Source organism: Myripristis murdjan, chromosome 12 (assembly GCF_902150065.1).
Source record: "Myripristis murdjan chromosome 12, fMyrMur1.1, whole genome shotgun sequence".
In the NCBI taxonomy this organism is placed as follows: Eukaryota; Metazoa; Chordata; class Actinopteri; order Holocentriformes; family Holocentridae; genus Myripristis; species Myripristis murdjan.
Genome location: NC_043991.1, coordinates 13,504,580 through 13,522,075, shown reverse-complemented (window position 1 = coordinate 13,522,075; position 17,496 = coordinate 13,504,580). Strand labels below are relative to the sequence as shown.

Here is a 17,496-nt window from a genome sequence, read left to right as displayed (position 1 = left end):
TTCTTCAAACTTTTGCCGTTTTAATATAGTTCTTTTTTTTTTTTTTTTATCAGATACCAGCTAGAAACCCAACAAATACACTGACTTAGGACATTCAAACATACACAACCTCCCATCCCCCACCGCCCCAGAGACAAGAGTACAATTACCCGTGCGTAAGCACACACAAGCACACATTTATAGACTTATATACATGTGGGCACATATTTGTATGCGTGCACGCTAACAAACAGTCACACACTCGCACATACATGTTCCATTTCTTCCACTACAGACTAACGTCCCTCACTGGTGGTAGGCCATAACAAGCCCTCATCAACACCGCCCCCCACTTTCCCCTCCCTCTCCACCACCTCCTTGTTGTCATATGACCGCTGTTATGTGTGTGGAATAGAACACAAAGATGCTCTGTTACTCCCCTCTGCTCTGCCCTCTCAGCACTGAGTGCTGGAGGGAAGGCCCTCTTACTCGCCGTCCTCAGGAATACAGGCAGGCCCTATTTCTGACTACGAGCTTCAAGATTTTGAAGAAGAGCAACAGACAGAGCAAGAGTGAGAGAGTGAGAGATGAATTGAACTGATATACAATCAAACACCAAAAGATAAATGAATCCTTTGCTTTCTCACAAAGCCCCGCCCTTATATTTAGTTCAAACCAACTGACGGCAACCCTCACTGAGGCCTTAATGTACTGTAATTTATTAGTCCTCAATATATCATTGTGTATCCAATGGAAGTGGCTGCCAAACAGTATTTTCCTGCCATTTGTGTGTAGATGATACTGTGGCCCACTACCTGACAAGGATTAAAGACCCACAACAAATACAAATGCTGATCCAGCTGAATTAGAGCAATGTCCCGTCTGAACATTATAGAGTGACAAAGCAACTCTGTGACCAGGGATTCAGCTGAGAAGCAGATACTTCCAGTCACAAGTCATTGGATGTGTGTTTTCCTGTGCATGATGTTAAAGAAAAACACTTAACAAGAGAAAATCTAGCTCATGTATGTCTGTTACTTAATTCTTTCCTGTGCACATTTTTCAGAATGGCATTTTTTCATTGTCTAAACGACTAAAGCAAATATATAAGAGTTGTGCAATAGCTCTGTTGCTCCCTCTCCAGGAATTAAATGACATTAGATTAATCATTTTATTAAGTAGGCTGTAGAGGGGAATTGATATTATACAACCCCCACTCCCCTCCCCCATTGGTACTATACAGTAATAGGGCTGAATTTAATTGTCCAAGTCAGTGCTGAGCTCACCTGCAAGGTTAAAGATGGCTAGATGTGCACAGGGCAGTGACATTGGCCTTCTCAGTAAGACGCACTACCTCAACAACCGCTGCCACTTTAAAACCAAATCTGTCCCTGCTGTCCCCTGCCATTATGTCACCCAGTGGAGTGGATGTAGCAAGTAATGAAAGAGGTTCAAGGAGGTCAACTCTGCATAGGATTTGTCAGACTATTGCTCTCCTTGTTTTCATATGCACAAAGGTTATTTGAATGGCAACATACTGCAGACCATTTTGCAATAACAAAGAGATCAGCTATGGTTTTTGCTTTTTGGAAGCTGCCTTTTTCGTCCACTTGTGTGTGTTCCACTGAGTAAAGCTAAGGTTTCTCCTGTTTGTTTCATACTTGTTTATTATTTTCTACAAGGCACTTAATGCCAAACTTGCAACTAGTGGAAGCATTTTTTCATCACTACTATTTTCCCTGTTTAGTCCATTTCACCTCATTTCAATTACACAAATATCCTATTATTGACTACTGTTTGATTTTGAACTTTAGCATTTTATTGCACATTGATCACTTGTCCAGCAAGCAGGACTTAAAACTGAAAGGAAACCCAATCAATCTAACATTACAAATCAACATATGTGACTGTGGCCATGAGGTCCAGTTATGGAGACATGTGAATGTCTTCATTTGACAAAGTGGTCCTGGTCATCCATCATTTTACAGCCAAGGTCATCAGTGACATTTTCTGGCATGTGGCTGGGGAAAACTCACAGGTCATATGAGTTTTCCTTAGAGATTAAATACATGGGTGTTAGTGGTCATTTGATAAGGGTTTGATTTTTTGTTGAATTGAAAGTATCTTTCCTTTGTTTACCAAATGGATGACCCCGTCTGGTGACCTAGAAGTTGTACTAGCAAATCTTGACCAATATCATCACAAACACTCAAAATTGCTGGTGCAAGATTCTGGCAGGGAGACAGTTTGCACACTTGCACAGAGTCTTGTCTGCAAAAATCTTGCTGACATGCAATACATTTGTTCTCACATACCTTCATTTGGTCGGTTTTGATATTGCCTGCTAGTTGTTTTTTTTTTCTTCTCCCAGCAACTGACATGGCAGCAAGGTGAGAGAGGGGCAACTCCCCCTGCGATGGCATCATCAGGGTTTACGTGTCTGCTGTCTCTGGTTACCGCTTTAAATTACTGCTCTTCCTCAGCCCCCTTTGAGCGTTACTGAAACTAATGCCATATCATCTGCTCTGGCATCAATGTGCTCCCTCCGTCTCCTCTGGATTATCAGTTTACACATTACAGATATGTAGACATCACTTTTGGTAGTGTTGAGGAACTGATCAAAAAGAAATAAAACATGTCAAGTGCATGATATGGATAATTCATTTGTGAATTAGTTACAGACACATCATCTGTGATTATAGTAGGCTGCAAACAATGGTTCTCTTATGCAAGCAAATGATTTTGCAGGACAGATGTATTCAATTTGTGTCTACCCAGGACGGCTTATCACAGTCTCTTAGCATCACACAATGACGGTGATCAATAATCTTACTCAGTTGTTGATTGCAAAACCCCAGTCGAGCAGCGTTATCTGATTTTGCATGTTGCAGAGAGGGTTCAGCAATAGTATCAATCTAATATCCCTGATCTATTTTGCTACCAGTGGGGCTCAAGAGATTGCCACACAAGGCATTATGGAGTTTATTCAGTGTTTAGCCTTTTACAGATGTCTGAGGAACTCAGTAGGAGCTGTTTTTGGTTGAACTGCCGTATACATGTCAAGCATTCTTCCCGTGTCAGATGCTCAGAAAAGCTCCTTTCTGCCACCTTAAAATTATGTTCTTCTCCTCTCTGCATTCCATTCTGTTCCAAATCTTCTCTCTCTCTCTCTCTCTCTCTCTCTCTCTCTGTCTCTCTCTCTCTCTCTCCCTCTCTCTCTCTCTCTCTCTCTCTCTCTCTGTCTCTCTCTCTCTCTCCCTCTCTCTCTTTCTCTCTCTCTCTCTGCTGCATCAACCTCCGCCCCTCTGCCCCATCTGCCTCCCTACTGTTAAACCCCCCAGCCCCTCGACCCCTCCCTGCACCGGTTCTCTCTCTCTTTCTCTCTCTGTCTCCCTCTTTTCACTCTCCCCTGCTCTCTGAAGCATATAACAAAAACACACATACGCTTACACACATACAGTACACACAAATACACATGCTCTCCTGATGCTACACAACTGATCCCTGCCCCCATCAGAAAAGCACAGTAATACTCTGATAAAAAAAAAAAATAAAAAATAAAAAAAATGATGAGGGATTGTTGGGACAGAAAATGTCACAAATCACCCTCATCCCATTTTGACTGCTCAGTGGTGAACATGGTCTGTCTTAGTCTGTTTCTCATTTCTGTTTTTGCACTCATAAACAGACACACACACAGCTAGACAATAAATAAAACATATCCTGGGTTGACATTATTAATCAGTGTGGATGTAATGGTAGACGGTGAGCTGCAGGGGCAATTCCTACAATGTTCCTGTGCCACCATAGGGCCACAATTTGTCCGCTTATCCTTGTGTCTGCAGAGCCGAGCTCCGCGGGATGTGTGCACCTCCCACAGCACACTGACATCAAATGTCTCGTAAAGCCAGTCATGAGTACTGAACACCTGATCGTACGTGATGGCGCTTTTACTCTCTCATTTTCCCCCCTCTCCATCTGTTAGCTTATAGCATGTACATAGCACAGACATATACACACAAACACATACAAACACACATCTTGGATGCACCCTCCGCTTGTCCTACATACGTTAATTACATAAACTTAGCACTGCATTCAGCCAAAAGCATTGTACAAGAATCAAGGATGCAATTGAAAAGGATGGGTCAATTGCAAGCACAGATAGCCTCGTCCATTGGCACAGAGCTAGCAGGGTGGAGGAGGGGACTAGAGAGGCTGCCTGCCTTGGTGCCATCACTGAACATCACCTTCCTCATTTGATAAGGAAAATATACTCGCCCTCCACAGAAGGGCTACAGTTAAACAGCAACTCGTCCCCTCTCTGTACAAATAATAGAGTCCAAAGGAGGCCAACGTTGCAGAAAAGGCGTGTGTGTGTTTGCATGTGTGCTGCTGAGAATAAAATAGTCCAGCCTTACCGTGTTCACAGTCCAGCATCCATTTACAAAGGATACTGCAGACAAGCCTTTGCAGGGAGAGAAAGGTTGTGTGCAATCCACCCCTTAGTCCTGCTCCACCATCTTCATATCCTTCTCATTTTCACACAGTCACATATGCGTTCACCTCTCTCTCTCTCGCTCTCTCTCTCTCAATGCCCTGTTTTCTCTGCCTTATTATTGCCAGTGTTCTATATCCTCTCTTGTTTGCTCCAAGGCAGTTGAGACACTGCAGCGATGGGGGTGGAGGGCGTGTGTGTATGTGTGCGTGTGTTTGAGTATGTCAGAGAGCGAGAGGGAGAGAGAGAGGGAGTGCAGGACAGAAATGGAGGGAGGAGTCAGCAGGGATAGAGAGAAGGGGGAAACGGTTAGGATTAAATCATGAGAGTAACAGAGAAAAAAAGGCTACGATAGAGTAGCTACAACTCAGTATATGTTCAGTCCATGCTATACTGACAAAATATACATTTGTAATGAGGACACAGAGCCTTGCTGGCAGCAACGGAGGCACTGTGTGAGCCCTTCTGTTTCATATGGTTTGAAATGCCTGCTGAGAGGTCAACAGCAGGATTGGTTGTGATTTCATTGATGATTGAAAAAACATACAAGATAGGGAGAGAGTGAGGGCGAAGGGACCAGAGAGAAGAGAAGAGAAGAGAAGAGGAAGGGAGGGGAGGGGAGAAATGACGACAAAGGACTGGGAGGGGGATTGGATGATGGTGTAATGTGCTGTTTCCGTGCCAACTGTTTCTGTGACAGTGGGACCACTTCCTTTATTGCTATTGGCTCTAACCAGGAACTGATAGAGACTCGGGCAAATGAGGCAGCATGCCATGGGGTGTGAATGGGTGGTTCTTTTTGTTTGATACCGTTTCTCCCACCCCTTATCTATCTCTGGGAAAATATGCATGTGTTTTGCTTGCCTACAGCCACATAGAACACATGCACACACACACACATGCACATACATACACATACACACACTCACAAACATAATGATTTTAGGGCTGAAACAGCTGCATGATGTGGATTATCCCCTTGTCATTATGGATGCCACCAGTGTGGAAAGCGACTCCTCTCCACCTGAAACACAAACACAAACAGACAGTCTAGCAGAAAAAAAGACATATCAGGTTGCTCAGGGTGTGTTGAGTAATGTCATTGCCTGGACACCAACTCTGGTGTCATGAACAGAGCGATAATTCATCAGCTACACGCCAGTGCAAGTGCACATCTGGTGGGGTGAACAACTTTGCCTTTCTTGACCCTTCGTCCAGACCCTTTAATCTACTCTGACAGGCATGTTGTGTGTTGTCCCCAATGTCTCTCTCTCTCACACACACTCTGTCTCTCTCACAGTCACTTCTCTCTATCACTTCTTCAACCTATAGATTATTAATTAGCTTCAACGCAATCTTACCATACGATGCCTTAACGTCTACTGGTCTGTGGGCTTGTAAGAAACATGGCAGGACAGTAACTTGGTCTTTTTCAGTGCCTCAATTGCACCTACTGGCAAAGAGAGTGAGCAGTCTGAGCATAACAAACATGAAAATACTTAAGAAGTAATATGCCCAAACAGAAACTACAAAGAAAAGGTTTTACAGTTATAGATTACACGCTATAGATTGCAATGCTGTTCCAAGACATTTGGAGGCCCCAGGTGAAAGATTCATTGGGGACGCCCTTGTATTTTACTATGACTAGATCAATGTATGGACAGACTGTAAGCTTTTATTTCACCCCCTGAACAAAATCATTAGTTGTTTAGTTTTTTAGGGAATTGAGGAATTTTCAGGTGATTTTCATGTAACTTTTGATTCATTCCTTGCTCTTTCCAGGTCATTTTCCACATGTTTTTTGAAAGAAATCAGGACAATCTATTCAGGTTTCAAGGTTTTAAAAGGGTTGTTTATGTTTCACAAGCCTTTCAGCACAAGAAATCTGACACTACTCCAGCATCACTGATCTGATTTTAAAATATATCATTTGATACAGTTTTCTCATATTTTTTTAATCTTATGTTTTTATTTATTGGTTCATTTTTTTTTCTTATTTTGCTAATTTGCTAATCACCTTTTTCATCCTTTCAAAAGAAATCAAGTGATGTTATTTATGTTTCAAATGGTTAATTGAGGTTTAATTGAGGAATGCGGGGCCTATAGTTGCTATGCCTCATCTCATTATTGCCACTGACACCTTTGATCTGCAATGTCTCTGAATCACAATTACGAAATTGGCAAAAACAATGCCATATGTCAGTGTTATATGAAGCCTTCCACAATATATTGTCAGTGTGATTTCATTTATGATTCCTTAATTTATATGCTCATACACAGCGCACATACAAGGTGCCCCATACTTGACATGGGCATCATGTAAGGTGTATTACTACACTGTTAATCTGGCAATCTGCAGGGCATAATTCCCTATGTATGTAGTGGTAAAACAAAGTAGAAAGAAAGTGGCTGTTCAGATAGGATGTCACATACAATAGCCTTGGGTGTAAATCAGGTCAGTGCTTCCACTGAGGCTCAATACCTGTCATTGACATTTCACCTTCAAATGTCAACTCTGTGAAGTTCTACCTGACGTCATACAGCAGATGTATTTACTGTTTCTGTCTGACAGAAATATTAAGGTCATGCATCGTTTGAGGTATTACAATCAAAAAGCAAAGTTTTTAATTCCTGCTCTCTTCTCTTGTGTTATCAACTCTTATCTGATTGTGAAAACCCAGTAGGGGGTTATAAATCCTATCAGTCCCTGTCTGGATGATGATAGCTTGAGTACAACACATTGTCATTATCAACTACAAAAAATATTAAGTTTCTAAAGCTCTTGACGAAGTTGTACAAGCCATGAACTTCTTAGCGTCTTAATTCCAGCAATGCCATTGTCCAACCTCCATTAAAAATATTTTACCTTGCTCTCAACAATTACAGACCTATCTCCAAATTGCCATTTTCAGCCAAGGTACTTGAACAAACTATCTCCTCTCAGGCAATATCATTTATGATAGCATTTTTTTTTTTTAACTTCCAGTCAAACTTTAGAGGCCTCCATAGTAGAGACTGCTCTCCTGAGAGTTACTAATGACCTCCTCCTTGCTGCTGAAGGAGTGATCTGTGATCTTAGCATAGCCTTTTGCACAGTTGATCACAATATACTGCTTGATAGCCTGGGAAATTGGGTGGGGATCACAGACAGCTTGGAATCACCTTAAATTTTAGCCACTGAATAGAAGCTTTTCAGTTGTGTCAGGCAACTCAAATTCTTCTGCAGCTCTTGCCAATTATGGTGTGACACAGGGGTCAATCCTGGGCCCCTGTTATTCTCCATTTATGTGCTTTCACTGGATGACATCATCTGTAAATGTTCATTTTCACTGTTAAGCAGGTGACATGTCACCATAAAACTATTACCTTTCATCGAAAGTGTTGGATGTCTCCCAGATTTCCTCAAACGCAATGAAAAAATGTCTAATATTATTTTATTTGAGTCTCTACTCTCCGGTTAGATTCACAACAATACTGGAAACCAATCCAACAACATTAAGCCTGTAGCCCAGAATTTGGACACGGTGTTTGATTCAAATCTCTATTTTAATGACTGGGATAAGAGGGTTGTTAAATCTTGTCTCTTCGATTAAAAACATGTCCAAGATAACATTTACTCTTTGCTGACCGTGAAAATGTTACCCATGCCTTTATCTGTTCATGTTTAGACTATGTTAATTTCCGCTATTCCTGCTTGAGTCAGAGTGCTGGTGCAGAATACAGCAACAGCAAGGCTCTTCGCCAGATCAAGTTGACAGGATCATTTCACTTCCATGTAGCAGTTCTAAAATTTTACTGGCAACTTTCAAGATCCGGTGGGGTTTAGTTCCCTTTTACCATCTTAGGAGGAGGAAAACAGTCTGAGGTCCTCTGTGGAGTCCCACTAGTTGTTCCAAGGACTGAGCTGGTAACAAAAGGTGACTGAGTGCTTGCTGTCAGAGCTCCCAAACTTTGGAACGTCCTCTGGCAGGACATTCCAAAGTTTCATCTTTTAATCACTTTTCAAAGCCCACTTGTACAGGAGAGAGGTTATATAAAGTTCCTTTTTAGGTCCTGTTTTATCCCTGTAATTTTGTTAAAAGAAAAGTACTACATAGATAAGGTTAAGTATTTTTATTTTTACTGCTTTAAATTTGTACTGTTTTGACAGCAGTGTTGCTCCTTTTTAAGCTGTCTGACATGACTTTAATATCTGTCTTTTGTCCCTCAGGTAGTTTTCTGCCAGTACCTTATGACCCCTCTGTCTTTTACACCATTTTCTCCATCCCTTTCATTCCCCATAACCCTCACTATCGCTTTTTGTCTCTCCCTATTTCTCTTTCAGATTGTCTCTGTGCCTCTCCCAGCTTCCTGTCTCCCTAATCCTTAATCCTGTGGAAATCGGTCAGGCAGAACGAGCCAGCTTTGATCAGGCTCTCATATCAGGCGTGCTAACAGTGTCAGCACACCCGGATCCCACAGAACCCTGGAGCCCGGGGTAGAGCTTCAAACAGGAGTTCACCCCCCGGCTCTGCTTGAGAGGAAGAGACACAGAGGTTGCAGAGTCCCTGGTTCAACTGCTAGCAACAGGATAGGACTCTGATATCAGCCTTATCAGCATCATGATTTGAACATAGCATCATCATTCATCTGTGAGGAGACATTTCCTACATTCTTCTGCATAGACACAGTTTGTCATGTGAAAGGCATTTGGAGCTCAGTATATTAGAGAAATGTGAAAGTCACATCTGCTTTTATCAATGGTGTCCTTGACAGCAAGCATGGGATCTGTGTCAGTGGTGTTTTGGTATTGTGATCCACAACCAGGGATAATATCTGCCTGAGTGGGAGGTATGTCACACGGCACCCGGTGATTTTGTGGTACAAATACATCATAAACAACAAAATTACCCTTCCTTACAGGTCAGGTTTGTGTAGTGTCCAACAAAATTGGAAAAAAAAAAAAAAAAAAAAAAAAACAGAATCTGTGCAATGCCAAAGTGATTGCTGCTTCATGCCTGCATTTCAGTCCAAGTATCTGACCTTGCAGATTTGTTCTCAATGCTCTCTGCACAGCAATAACTCCTAAAAATCTGGCTAGTGCCCTTTCAAGTTAAAATGTATAATTGGTTCTCCATATTCTATATTTGCAGATGACACTCAAATTCTAAGTAGGAAGGTGGTAATTTCACACAAAACTCAACAATGCTTCAGATCATGTTAAGGAGCATGTTCCACGACGACAACACTTTCAAGACCATGGGATCAAGCCATGCCAACCGTAATCACCAATATACATTAGGTTTTCCCTTTTTCAGCACCACATGATCTTGGGGGAGCTGAACCTCCCTCTACATCCACTACAACACTGACAGTGTACTCAGACACCATATTTAATCAGTTTGGAAACATAATCAGGTGCTTCCAATCAGACTGAATGAGGACAAAATGAAACATTAAGCAAGGTCCAACTATATACTGAATGTGTAACATCTGATGTCTGTCATTTGGTCTGTCTGTGTGTTTGTTTACTGTCTGCCTGATGCCTGGCTCAGTGTATGAAACCACTCGCATTTCACCAAGTTCCACCTTCAGGGATAGCAGAAAATGCTATTTCATGCTTAGGTGTTGTCAGGTTCATATAATTGCCATACAGATCTACGAAAGAAGATAAATGTGTAAATCTGCTGAAATAGCTGTAAAAAGTGATAAAATGAGCTGAACGTAGGGCTACTGAGAGAGCAGTCTATTTTGGGATCTTTATATAACTACGTTTTCATTATCCTGGGCTATAAAATATGATATGTTCAGTCACAGTTGTGGTATGCAGGTGTAAATAGTGGATACGAATTCCCTTCTTGACCTGCACAATATCCAGCAAGAGAAATGCATTTATTTATTTACTTACTTATTTATTTACAACATTATTGTGACTTAAGTTAAAAACCGGTGGACCCCAATGTTAGAAAATTCCTCCTGCATCCCACCCCAGTCACCATAAACATGACTTAGAAAGTGCTTGGCAAAACTCTTTCAAAGTAAAAGCACAAATGTATTTGTTATCATTATTAAAATGATTAAAATGTGATATGATATCATGATATTTCAGATCTTGGAAGGGTTCAAGTTCAATGCATCCTGGCTTTCCTGGCTGTTGAATGGCCCGTCAAAATTTGCAAGAAAGGCCTTTTACATCAAAAATACAACTAGCACTGAGTGTTCTGCACTGAAAACAATGGCATAAGAGGTTGAAAGTGGAAACAGAAATTTGATAATAAGAAAGAACCCTTTATGAAAATACTTGGATGAAATAGTAATATCTCATCCAAGAATGAACATAAATACTTACTACAACTCTCCACCCTGGCAAGACTGGCGTCAATGCATGACTCCCCCGCCTTCCCTGAAAACAGCCATTTCCTCTTTCCTTTTAGTGCAGGCTGACATCTGGAGGTGAAATATGTGTAGTACAACTTAGAGGAAAAACTGTAGACAAACGTTTGCTTTGGTGCAAAAATAATTTAATATGTAAAAAAAAATAAATAAATAAATAAATTCTGCTTTGGGAATACATTGTCATTTTCTATCTATATCTATATATCTATCTATACAAAACAATACATTAAATCAATATTAAAATGCAACATTGTACTGTGTCATTCCTGTCTTGTATTGTGCTGATGCATATGGTAGTCATATGTTTACTTACTGATGGCTACGCCCTACAACAAAGCTAAGAGCTTTGTGCTTATCTTTCATTCACACTACAGCGAATAGATATTAACACATACACAGCTCTGATTAATGGCAGTTAAACTGTAGAAAATGCCTCTTTGTTGCCCATATAGGAGGCATCAGCAGGAGCTTAGCACAAGAACAACCATTCATTTTTCAAATATCCCATTTCATATCATTACAGGCTTAATACATTTTCCTGATTTTGGTTCACCAACATTTCAGAAATCCAATCTAGTAAAGCAATACACAATCTGGGAACAGATTCCTCTGTTCTCTAGACTCCTCTGTTAGATTCCTCTAGAATTTCACAATTCAATCCCAAGAAATGGCATATTCCATCTCAAAAAAGAAATATCTAAATACTGATATTGCCAGCGATCAAGAATCACCGCAAGTTCTTGCACTAAACCTTAACATATTGAGCACCACATAATATACATATTAAACACCTTCAGTCTTCAGTGTTCATTGATTTGCTGATTAAACAAACAGTGATTTCTAACTTGCCACTGTCAGCCATCTGTAACTGCCTCTTGATTGCTGTGAGATCAAGCTGGGTTTTCCACTAACAGCCACAGCTACACAATGAATATTCCTTCCAGATGTCTCTGATATTCCCCAGATACTCTTTGTGACCTCTTGTGCCAAAGTCAGTTGTCAGCTGTGACCTCTTAGAACCTGAATAAAGACTTTTGTCACAGACAGACCCAATGCAGATGACTTTTCTCCTCAGAGTTGCTGGTATAGCTCAGGCATAAATCCAATACCTTGCCATCATAATGGGAGTTAAATTACATAATTTCAAGTTCCTGACATCTTTTTAAGTTGCTTACCAGTTTAGGCAGAATATGGGCCTTCAGTGAGGTTTGTACTAGTACAGTAGATAAAGTATAGCGAACCCACTCCTGCAGGTACTTAAATCCATGAACATTTAGCTTTTCAGTGGCTTCATGGACTGATTGAGTGTTGCTGATAGGGCGCAGCAGGTAATTTATGAGTCTATTTTCCAGCCCAGGAAAGCTCAGAGTGATAGACATTGCTGACTCAGCATCAGTTGACTATAGTTTCATTTATACTGTAGCCCTGTCTTAATGTGTAAAAGGCAGCTCTCCAGCTGGAATCTGTAAAGTTTTGAGGGAAGATGATGATAGGTTAAAGCTAACCCTTTAGTTTGTGGTGCAAATTACAGAATGGTAATCTTTCCAATAAAGAAAGGTTGACCTGTCGCCAATGCACAGCAAATAATGGTGGTTTTGCATCACAGGGTAGCTGAGTTCAGGTCGACAGACATTGCAGATAACATTAGTTTCCCTCAAATTCATAATGCTGCTGGAAGCTGTCCCTGTCTCAAAATGTGGCTATGTTGCCTAGAACAGATTGTGTATAATCTGGAAGAAAATCAGCTCTCTACAGACTTTGGTAATCCCTACACTCCTTGGAGAGAGGGAATCCCCTCGACCCCTGTCTAAACTCTATAATGCCTTTTCTATCTGTCCTGTCAATCAGCTAAAAGCTGATAACGTTTTCTATTGTCAAGCACAATTACTCATTCAGTTGAACTTGTCCTAATCATTTCAATGTGTTAAACCCATGACCAAGACCTTACCCCAGCAATCAATGCTCTGATTTAAGAATAGGGATGGTAGAAAGGGAAAACCATGATTTTGCTGTTTTCCTGTGATTTAGGCATAATTAAATAGGGGCGTTAAAAGCTTTGCAGTGTTATTCCCCTAGGAATCATTAGACACAAAGCAACATCCTGTGGTAGGATGTTCAGAATTGTCCATAATATTGGCTCATGAAAAGCTTGGCTCAGTCCCTGTAAATTAGACAGGTGGTTCAATTGGTGTGAACGCCTTCGTTCGTCTGTCTCCTGTGTTGTTTCCACTGGTTTGGATTTATATGACTTCCATGGGCTGTCCTGAGCTGTTAAACCTGTTGTAAAAAAAAAAAAAAAAAAAAAAAAAAAAAAAGATGGTAGAAAGCATACCTCTGAAGCATTAACTCTGCTCATTGGAAATCAGGAGATAAATAAGGCTGCCCACAGTAATTGCATTTAGGATTACAGTGTAATGATTGAATTTTAATAGATGAGGTATTGGGCGATGATTTCTTTTATTTTGCACCGGTCACTGCATTTTACAATCGATGGGATATTAAAGATTGACAAATGCCTCAGTAGTAGGTGTATATGATAGGCTGCAACGCTACCCACTGAACAGACACCGGTGCAAGCGTTTTCAGTGCACAAAAGCATTTCAGTGCACGTCCTACTTGTAAACCTCTACAGTAGGGCGATTTTGCGCGTCCCCGTGACTCTCGCTACAGAAAACAAAGCTGAACGTCTTCCATTACGGCTAGGGGTGCAGGCTTCAGGAATACACGAATTTAGCCTGGATACAGCACTCTGAATATGGATTTACAGTGGGTGTAGCATCGTTGGAGACCGAGCCTCTTTGGCTAGGGTGACGGCAGGACATTAGCGAAACCGACGAAAATAACATTAGTTTTTTTCTCGGGGTGCTTTGTCTTGGCCACCTAACGATAGCGAACCATCACTACATTTTCGATTGCAAGATATTCAGCTAGTGATTACTAGCTGGGGCTCGGATGTATCACCATGTTGTCGTCTAAAAGTAACTGCTAGGACGTCTGATTTTGAAGAAAAGACAGAAAACGTCTTCGAGGTCCCAACGGGTTGTCACTGGGACCTGAATCTGTGTTAGCCACAGTCGCAGAGCCCACTGTTTTCGGCGATATGGCGGAGCAAGGCTACTCATCCTGGTGAGTGCGCACAGGCATCGCGCTAGCGTTACCAAACTGATCAGTAGCTATCCCACTGTTAGCACTTGCAAGTCTGTATAAGATGAACTGGTGAATTCAGTTTCTGACATTTATCATGCTCTGCACACTGATGCCTTCTGGTGCATTTGCCATTGCCCACAGAGCAAAATGTTACTGGCACAAGTATTTTTCTGCAGCTCTGGTATGGCTAGCAGCTACCTTGAGCTGGCTAGCTAGCAGCGGCTAATCAAACGCACCAGCTGATGGTGTGCTATCCAGCGTCGGCCAATGCCAATACTGCCATTGTGAGCGAATGCTAAGCGGCTAGCTAGCAAGCTAACGGGCTGATATTAGCCCACTGGGTTAATGTGTAGCTAGGTAAACGACTTTCTCTTTCATTAACATTTTAGGTTGGTGTTCGCTTCCCCGAATAATGCTGCTTTGCACCGTAAATGTGGCGTTATGTCGATGTGTCAGCGTCAAAATGTTCGCTAAAGTGTGCCAACAAATTAGCTGATTAGTTAGCTAGCATCTGTCGGCGATCAACTGCACACAACAACAAAGGTTCTGTCGTAGAGCTAGCTTAGCCAGCTGGCAGCGAAATAATGTCCCAAATGCCAGTTTGAGGGTTTGCTTGCCATTGTGACATACCACTGGATGTGATAAATCATCTCTGCACAAGTGTGGGGTGTACGTACTTGAAGCCAGGTTGCAATTTAAATACAGCCATAGCTTGTAGTGTGGGTTGTACGCAGCTAATGGCTGGACTTAGTGAACTGTATTTCCCCTGTGTATGAAAATGACCTGGCTTTGCTTGGGCCAAATTCATTATAGTTAAATTATGTCTGTCTGGGCCCAGCAACATGTTAGGTCATTGTAAGCAGCTGGAATATTATTTTTAGATCTACATCCGGTCGCGCAACAGTATCCAAAATAAATGACTCTCCTGGTGTGGAGTCCAGTTTCATTTAGTGGTAGGGGGTGTCCAGTAATATTTAATATCGATAGCCTGCCTTATGTCTAGGCCTTTTTGAGTTTCCTAGGAAATCCCCATGTGTGTAGTCATCTCACACATGTTACATGCCCATCAATTTGAGATATAGGACCGAACCTCTTTAATAAATTAAGCCTTACTCATTCCTAGGTACTATGTGTTTAGTTGGATAATTTTGTTTATTGTGTTACAGGAGTGGCTGTGAGGCATCCATGATAGTAAGATTTACTCAGAGCTGTCCAATTGGGGGGAAATAATTAAGCAAAAGGATCAGGAAATCCCACTCTATTATAAAAGTAATCTTCATGTTTATGTGGTGTTTTTTCTTGATATAATCCACCCGGGATGTTGACAAGCGAGTTGAGTTATTAAGCCCTTGCAGTTTTGACATTTTGAGTTTGACCTACATGCTCTTAGGTTAAGGGATAAAAGTATTGTAACTCTGATGGTAATTAGGGATATTTACAATTTAGAATGCGACTACAGTTCCGCTGAAATGTAAATAGACAACCAGTATTTGTAAAATCATTGGTGTCATTTGAAATTCTGGGTACAGTTTTTATTTTATTTAAACTTTATTTAACCAGGAAATACCTCACTGAGATTAGAGATGTCTTTCATAGCGTCCTGGCCAAGATAGACAGCAGCATATATAACCAATATAAAAGAATAAAGACGTTGATCATCTACTGAGCCAGAAATTGCCAAAGTGTCACTGTGGAACTTAACAGACAGATAATGAATAATCCTTGGAAACAGCCTTTAGCCGTCTAGTGGACCAATGGCTGACAAGTAAGCCCCGGCCAGCTCTGTTTAGCCCTGTGGTAGACAGCTGGCTAATGTACAGTATTAAAGAAGTCCTGTTTGGTAAGTGGCATTTTGTAGTTTTCAGAAATGTGTGCTGCTGTCAGCAACCTCGACAGCAGCAGGTAGCCAATACACAGCAACATTAGAGCTTAGCAGCTTGCTAAATAGCTAACTTAGAATAGCTACCGCCTGACTGTGGTGGATCCACCAGCTCAGCACATCTGTTAGTCAAGACAATAGCGGATCGCACTTAATATAATAGACAACTATTCTCCTGGCTTTATATTTATTCCCTCTCTCTCTCCCTCCCTCCCTTTGAGTTGGACAATTTAGCAAAGTTGCTGCACGACTCAAAACTTTTCAACCAGTCACATTGTGCAGTGACAGTCTTTAAGTGCATGCATCAGTACACTCTGTTGCATAAAGAGAAAATGTACCTGAATGTAGGCCAGCTACTTGTTTCTCGGACCCATGCGTTGTAATTTTTTTTCTTGTCTTGTCAGGCCTGGACAAGTGTCAGACGTGGGCCACTTGTCTTTTTTTTCCATTTGTTCCAGGCGATCTGACAACCACTAATGTTAGTTGCTACACTTAGTTGTGCCAATCTAGGAAAGCATTTAGTCTTTTAATCAGGAGTTGGCAGTATGATGGTCTTTTATCATCACCGGTTAATTGTTTGTCATAATTTGCCCTCTCAGAGTGATCATGTGCCTTGTGATGTAGTATCCTTCATTTCATGTGGAATTTCTATTTGTAACTTTTGCCATAGCCATTCACATTCACTGTTTGGACAATTTTTTTTCTTCAGCTCAGTTGAGCACATTATTGAATGGGCAGTGGGTCTGACCTATGGAGCCTTGAAGTGTTGTTCCCATTGTCAAGATTAACGTGGCGAGTGTGCATGAGTGGGACAAAAGTGATTGAGACTTAGGAAAGCAGAGCCTTATCCAGCACTGTATTTGCAAAGGTGTGATAGTTAAGGGGCAGATGGCATAGAAATGAGATGGCAGCAAGTGATGTTAAATGTGATATATTAATATTTGGCATTCTGTGTAAATAATTAGCCCAGTTGTGTGTTTCCATTTTCTCCCTTTGTTTAACTTTTAACTGCCAGGCAGATCCTCAGAAGGAGCTTATAAGGAGAACACAGCATCAGACAATGCTAGCTAGAACCATACTGGGCAAGCTATTTCTGTATGAACTCATTTTCAACCTGAATCACAAATTGGGCTTGCAGTAGTGAATTGCATTCTACCCCCAGTTGAGACGCTATAGATTTGCCCTATTTGCGCAAATGAAATCCTTGTGATATAAAGTGTCTGAAATAGGAGTGAACAAGGCTGCCTTCGAGAACAAGTTGGACTCCCTAACATTAGTACTTTTGCCTCGCTCATCCCTTTACTGTAAAGCAAAGGGATGAGCGAGGAGGTTGGTAAGCACAAGTTTCCATTTTACTGATAACCTTTCACCTGATATCTGGTGCACCTTGCTGCCATTTGTAACTAGCTATTTGCAAGCTGGCCTAGCACATAGTAAGTCATTTGAGAGAAGCATAAATGTAAAGTAAAGCAAACAGGCCATGGATGCTCTATTGTTTTGCCCCACAAATGATGGTCCCTATCAGAAGAGTTGAAGGTATCAATAAACTGCTTATAGTGGGTGACTCTCATCACCAAACATGTGCCATAAATTTTTTTTGGAAACTCCTATTCCAAAC

At 41.3% G+C, this 17,496-nt stretch overlaps 2 protein-coding genes across 2 annotated transcripts in view; one reads left to right on the top strand and one right to left on the bottom strand.

The window, feature by feature from the left end:
- gnaz (guanine nucleotide binding protein (G protein), alpha z polypeptide) overlaps window positions 1-4,659 on the bottom strand; it is a 43,568-nt gene extending 38,909 nt beyond the window's left edge. The window contains exon 1 of the mRNA XM_030065557.1: window positions 4,401-4,659. The gene's annotated coding sequence lies outside the window, so the exon portion shown is untranslated. The remainder of the gene's footprint in view (window positions 1-4,400) is intronic.
- Window positions 4,660-13,433: 8,774 nt separating this feature from the next.
- The window catches only part of sppl3 (signal peptide peptidase 3), a 36,559-nt gene continuing 32,496 nt past the window's right edge, over window positions 13,434-17,496 (top strand). Inside the window, exon 1 of the mRNA XM_030065474.1 lies at window positions 13,434-13,978. Coding sequence (XP_029921334.1) covers window positions 13,953-13,978 — 26 coding nt within the window. The 5' untranslated portion in view covers window positions 13,434-13,952. The remainder of the gene's footprint in view (window positions 13,979-17,496) is intronic.